The sequence below is a fragment of the Physcomitrium patens genome, chromosome 11, assembly GCF_059467195.1.
Source record: "Physcomitrium patens ecotype Gransden chromosome 11, ASM5946719v1, whole genome shotgun sequence".
Lineage (NCBI taxonomy): Eukaryota > Viridiplantae > Streptophyta > Bryopsida > Funariales > Funariaceae > Physcomitrium > Physcomitrium patens.
The window spans coordinates 8,097,764-8,105,000 of NC_143420.1; the positions used below are offsets into that span (position 1 = coordinate 8,097,764).

Below are 7,237 nucleotides of genomic sequence, written 5' to 3' on the forward strand. Positions count from 1 at the left end.
ACCAAAAAACAATGAAGATATGATACAAATCATTCAATCAACTTATAATACAATATCTTTAGAGCAACTCCAAACCTTGATTAGGAATATACCTAAGCATGCAAGCAAATATTTTAAGATGTGATAACACTAGATGGTAGATATTATGTTATGATTTTTAAATTTGTTGATTGATTTTATAGTTTTGTATAGTAATTATGTTATATTTTCAAAGTAGATTCTATCATCTTTCCAATGCAATTTATGTCTTGTAAATTAATGAATTTTTGAGCTGACAAGGAGCTTCTCAAAGTTTGTAGTTTTCATTTTGATTCAAATTTAGGAAAAAATTCGAATTATTAATAGACTCTACCATACACTATTGACATGTTCTTTGATGGATTATTGCATGGATAGGAGAGTTGTTCATTAAACCAACAATTATAGATTGGGAGATGTATCAAATATGATTAAGCCTACATAACTAAAATGATAACCAAATCTGCCAATACAATTCTAGAATCAATGTGACCTTTATAAAAGTCTTTAATTATCAACTCTAAAAAGTGATGTCTGATAGTTAAGATATTTATAGTAATAAATGCAATAAGATTTTTATTTCAAACAAATTTGATACTATAAAGTTTATTAATCATAAGATTCAAGAAAAAACATCTAAGATAAATATTAGAAAATAATTAAAAATAAATAGATAGATAAATATATATATATAAATAGATAAATAAATATATAGACTTATTAATGCCACACCCCAACTTTTTTAAAGCCACATCTTTTAAACTAATTCATAATTCATTTAGTCCTATCTCATTCTACTTCTATTTTTCATCATCATTTTCTATTAGACAACATGTCTTTTATGCTCGACCTTCTCATTTATCCAAAATATTGCCTGATATATTGTCCAAAGCAACCTTGTCAACATTGTCTCAGAGTGTGGAAGGCTTGTTTTTAGTCAAAGAGGTTTGGAATAAAAATATATTTTTAATAAAATTTCTCAATTTTATTTTGTTAGTTTTGTTAATTTGAATGAGTTTCTTAAGTATTATATTATTATGTAGATTGATACCATGAGTACATTGTGAATTTACACTAATTGATAAGCTACCTTTTTCTCATATTTTACTTTGAAGTCTGTACACATGAGAGTGTTTAAAATGAATTCTTATTTGAAATGAGATTGTAGATGGCTTATTAGAATGGTTATTGAGAATTATTGCAATGTAGAGCACATTGAAAATTATTGTACTATAGAGCTTATTGAGGATTATCACACATAACATTCATACCACTGTCTTCTTAGTTAATTCTTAGCCATACTTTTTATGTGTTACTTTCTTTTTACTTGTACTTTTTTGCTAAAATTTGTAATTAGATTTTAGTCAATGAATAAATATATTTTTCCTTGTGGATATTATTGTTAATAGATTGAAATCTGTGAATCACATCCTTTGTATATTTCACAATGAAAGGAAGAATCTATAGGTTTCAAACATTCATGCCAATGAAACCATGTCACTAGTAACTCTTATGACATTCAAATGTGCCATTGTTGATGTGCCTTTTGGAGATACAAAGGTGGTATTAAAATTAATAATCTCAATTTTACAAAGATGAGATTTTGGACAAAAAATTGACCTTATATTGGCTTTAATATTGTAGCAAACAAAGACACAAATTTTGGTCTTTACAAAATATTGTAATTTGGAATCTATATGTTTACAAAAGTTGTATGTGCACACTCTTATTAATGCAATTGCATCTAATATTGACTACTAAAACTAATAGACAAGAGTTGACTTCATCATAGATATCCTAGCATTGGAAAAAATACTAGTAAAATCAAATGAAAGAATATAGTAGCAAATATTTTTAGAATGTTTGATTAGACTAAATTTATTTTGAAGGACTTCATTGATATAGGAAGTACAAGCCCTTGCTTTAAGACTTCATGTTGCTTCAAGGCTTAGATATAATAGTACATTTCTAGTTTGAAGGAAAAATACTATTCATCTAGTAGCAAGTTGCAATTCTCTCAATAGCAATCAAGTATATAGTGGTGCAAAAATTACATTTCTACAGACAATTAGAAGTATATTTTAGCTCTTGAAATTTATTTGCTACATAAGAAGACATTGATAAGAGTTGAGCTTAAGTAGACTCAATTCTATAATACAAGGATATAACAATTCAATTGTATAAGAAAAAACCACAAAACACTATATCATAATAATCATAGTCTAAGGAGAAATAAGAGGCATGTTGTTTTTTTTTAATAAAAAGATGATTATTCTTTCTTTAGCTATTTTTTTCATACATTCTTAGTATGACAACTTAGTTTCTTTTAAGTCAAATGAGACAAAATTAACTTTTATATTCTTATATATAATAATAGAAAGTTGCAATTAGTTGTGAAAAGTTGTGATAATCTATGATAAATTGTCAAGTACATGGTTTATATGTGGAAATTTTGTTGTATAAGATTTTAGCTTGGAAAAGAAAAGAACATATATATCTCTTAATAACTTGGCTTTGAACTGTATTGGAGAAACTATGGCCATTTCCAAACTTATTCTCTAAAGCATCAATGAGTATCATTTTTTCTCTTTCTTCCATGCATCTATTCATGTGTCTAGAGCAAATGAGGTTTAAGTTTTTCAAATCAAAATATATTTAATGCCATTAGAAGCTATTCAGATTTAATTAGCTCATACTATAGATATCACTATTTAAATCATGAAAATAAATAATATCCAAAATCAAAAAGCCAATACAATTGAATCCAAATTATAACTTAATATTTTCTATACTTTTAGAGTAAATCTATGATTCCAAGGCAACGAATATCAGTACATCATAATAAAGTTCTAAAATGCTTGAAAAAAAAATTATTTGTACATTTACTAATCAAAAGTAAATGATCCACTATTCATTCTATTTGAAAAATTAGTTTACAAAAAGATTTAACTAGCCTCTATTATAGATATCACTATTTAAATCATGAAATTTTAAAAATTTTATTCTATTTAAATAAAAAAATTAGTTCACAAAAAGATCAATCAACTTAGTTACTTTACTTTGACAATTTACTAGGAAATATTACCATCTTAGCACCAAAAAGTCTTATGATAGTTCTTTCCTTCTTATGATAGGCCTTCATAGCAAGAATATCCATGCCATCTCTCGACTTATCGACCAAGCCTTCATTTGCCTCAACAATGGCAATGATTTTTCCTCCAATACCATATATGTATTAGAAAATCCACAAAAGTGTCAACTATTTAGAAGATCATGATGTTAGATACCATGAACAATAACTTAAAGATTCCTTCATTCTCAATTCTAACATTTATACACAAAATATTATATATTATCAAGTCTTTTCAAACATCAAACAAAGATATTATTGATTGATTGTTTACTTACATTGACTATGTGACGACCTACATTCTCGAAATCTTGTGTGATGAATGTCTTCTCCCTGATGCTTATTGTTATGCCTAACCTAGCAACCAAGGTTTGTAATTGTTGAAAGATACATGTTACAACAACCATCCACAAAATTTTCCATATTTATTTCTCACTCTTGATTTCTTACAAATAGCAACATTAGCAAAATGAAGAATTTAGCCAATCTATTATATTGATCAAGACATATAATATTGAAAGAACTCTAGTTACAAAATTACCTCATCATTGAAAAACTTCCATAAACAGAAGAAAACTCCTAGTCCTATTGCCTTTATCCTTCTATTAATACTTCCCTCCTCCAAACGTATTTCAATTACATAAGCTGAACCATTGATATCATTTGTCTATAGATGCTCAAAAGTATCTTTAATCTATACCATTTCTCATGGACTAGTTTTATAGTTGGCATCTAGTACATCCTACATATGAAGAAGTCAATTAAAAATGTCAACCAAATCCATAACATACTTAAAAGCTTCAATCTTATTCAATGACAACATTGCATGTGACTTCAAATACTTACAATAGAAGGTCCAATGAATTCCTTACAATAGAAGGTCCAATGAATTCCTTCCTTAGAAGCTCGTTGGTGTACCACCTTATTATAGTTTCTTTTTTGTTCCTAGAGTATTTTATGGGGCCTCTATAATCTTCATTTCAACTCAACATCTTCATCATAGTATCTACATCTTTCTTTAGTAGAGATCTTACAAGAGTACAAAGAGAGAATAATTGAGTTTGATATAGAAGTGAGCAATACAATTAAATGACAATAGTTGAGCAACTTTTAGAGGATGAATAGTTAATGAGATTATCTATTTTAATACCACCTTTGCACATCAACAATGACACATTTGAATGTCATAAGAGGTACTAGTGTCATGGTTTCATTGGCATCAATGTTTGTGGCCATACGGATTCCTCTTTTCACTATGAGATACACACAGGGTGTGGTTCACAGATTTCAATCTATTAACAATAATATTTGCAAGGGCAAACACATTTATTCACTGACTGCAACCTAATCACAAATTTTAGCCAAGGAATACAACAAGTGAAAGGAAAGTAACACATGAGAAGTATGGCTGAAAACTAACCATGAAGACGGTGGTATGAATGTTATGCGCGATAACCCTCAACAACCGTTCTAATCTTCCTCTGCACTGAGAAAACGAGCAGTAGCTCGACAAGACCTCTACAATCTCATTTCAAACAGGAATTAATTTCAAACATTCTCAGATGTGCAGACCAAAGTAAAATGAGAGAAAAAGGTAATTCACCAATCAGTTTAATTTCACGATGTGCACACAGTATCAATCTGCACAACAATGCAGCATTCGACCAACACTTTTAAATCAACAAAACTAACAAAACAAAATTGATAAACTATATTAAAAATATATTCCCGTTCCAATCCTCCTCTGTCAAAGACATGCCCACCACACTCTCGAGGAGTGTGGACGAAGCTGCCCTAGGCAATGTTTCGGGCAAATGAGAAGGCCAAGCCAAAGGACAAGCTGCCTAATGGAGGATGATGGAGTGCGGGAGTACAATGAGATAAGACAAAAAGAATCATGAACTGGTTTAGAAGTGTGGCTTGAACAAAGTTAGGGTGTGGCGTTAACAAATCCCTATCTATATATACATATATATATATATATATATATATATTTAAACTCACACATAAAGAAGGTAGAAAAATGATGCGACTTGTTGACACATGGGACAATTTACACGTGACTCAACAAACCATTCCAGAGAAGAAACATGAAAGACCAGCCTCAACCATTGAATCCTTTCAATTCTGAACCCTACTTTGGGGAAGCTGTCCTTGCTGAATTCTGCAACCCTTTCCGTTCCACTCGAGCCTCCGTGATTCAAACAACAGCCAATCGAGATAAAAGCCAGATTCCATCCTTCCAGCACCAAAAACATATGCACCAGTGAAGATGCGAAATGCAGCTAAACAATCAACCGATTCTTGTTATTGTTCTACGCACAGTATAGTGGATTATTTGCGGGCCGGGACTGCTGCTGCTGCTGCTGAGACCTTTGAAGACCATGCCGCGAACGGTGGCTCACAGCTTGATCCGGCCAACAAAGGTCTCTTTCATCGAGGAAACGTAGAGGTAATCACCAACTTTAATCCCACCAGTGACTATACCCACCGCCTTCGCATCCGGATCCTGATACTGTCGGAGCGCACGACCGCTATCGTCGATGATCAACAGTCTGGCAGTCCGGGCAGCCGCATCTAGACTCAATCGAACAGCTTCTGGTAGCACCATCACCAGCTTTTTCAAAAACGGAGTCTTCCAGATGAGATCGAACAACGCGCTCCGCTGGCCGACGATGCCGACGTAGTAAACTCCCTCGTCGTAGTTGTAGTGGATGTTGTCCGGGTGCCCTGGAAGATTCTCGTTCATGATCTCCATTGTCCCCTTCTTGTCTCCCTTGACGTAGTACTTGGTAATCCTGGCCACCACGTTCTCGGTGAAGATGAGCGCGTCTTCGTCCTTGGTAAGGGTGAGCCCTGTTGGGGAGTAAATGTTGTCCAGCAGTAGCCGGGAGGATTTGGCTTTAGGGTCGTATACTATAAGGCGTCCGTTCGGCTTGCCTTCCCAGAACTCAAACCAGTGTGCCGAGACGTTGTACTTGAAGGATACGTCCGAGAGGTAGATGAGTCCATCTCTGTCGACAGCGACTCCATCGGCGAAGGTTATCTTCGATCCGTCCACTTCGGATGCTAGAACTTCGACACCCTCGTCGGTGACCTGCAGTTCGTTTCACAAACTATTAGAAAATTGAACGCCTGCACAGTGTGTCTAGGCAGTATGGAAAGTCGAAGATCTGCCGATTTCCAAAAGCTAATCTACTTTGACAATAGAGTCGCCAGAGATGGAGGAGAATAACGGCAGAACTCTCTACTCTTTGTTGGGATGGAGTGGATGTCTTATGATAAGGAGAAAAGAATTACACAACATGGTGTTACAGAAAATGACTCTGTACTTGCCCTGACAAATAGTAGGGTTCGTAGTCGTTGAACTGCACTAGCGACATGGCGGAATAGGAGCCCAATTCAAGTTCAAGAATCTACCATGAAATGCTTTGACACTGGCTTCAATCGCTTTTAAGTGAAGGTAAGGGAGGTATCATGTGAATTTTCCGGTCACTAAATCCTGCTGTCGATACTCACTAGGAGTAATACCACATAGATTCATGTGCATGGAATATTTCTATTCAGCTGCTGGATTCAGTGAAGCCCTCCACACCTGAATATCCAACTAATACTGCAACTTTGGTACCGTAACGTATATCCAGCATTTTGCCTAAACAGCCCTATTCTATCCTCACAACTCGGAGCTCAAGTTTCCCGACTCTAGAAGGACTTGTCCTTCGGTGTGTGTTAAAGATGTTCAAGACGTTTCAATGGTAGTTCATAGACAATGAGCGATCTGGTGGGTGGGTGGGAGAGGACAGATGGCCACTTGGTGAGCATCACTAATTAACACGAATCTGGTAAACCTGCTACTTTTGTATCAGTAAAGTATAAGAATGTTACTATTGTTCAGTCAAAGACAGCGGGCGCAACTCACCTTCACCAAACCCTGCAGAGCGTCCGCGACCAAAACCTCGCCGTCAGGGCCAAGTGCAAGCCCGAGAGGCACCCCTCCCACATGCTGCCAATCCTCCACGGAATGATCCGCCAGGTGCAGTTTCTTGATCCACCCACTCCCGGCGCAGCTCACATACAGGAACTTCCCAT

The 7,237-nt window shown here is 34.5% G+C and overlaps 1 protein-coding gene across 2 annotated transcripts in view; it reads right to left on the bottom strand.

Moving 5' to 3' along the window:
* Positions 1 to 5,234: 5,234 nt before the first annotated feature.
* Positions 5,235 to 7,237, bottom strand: part of LOC112288908 (protein STRICTOSIDINE SYNTHASE-LIKE 6) — a 3,122-nt gene continuing 1,119 nt past the window's right edge. For both annotated transcript variants that reach the window (XM_090254234.1, XM_024533641.3), the window contains 2 exons: positions 7,068 to 7,237; positions 5,235 to 6,245 (listed from right to left, as the gene is read on the bottom strand). The exon at positions 7,068 to 7,237 is cut by the window's right edge. In XM_090254234.1, coding sequence (XP_090110360.1) covers positions 5,550 to 6,245; positions 7,068 to 7,237 — 866 coding nt within the window. In that variant the 3' untranslated portion in view covers positions 5,235 to 5,549. The remainder of the gene's footprint in view (positions 6,246 to 7,067) is intronic.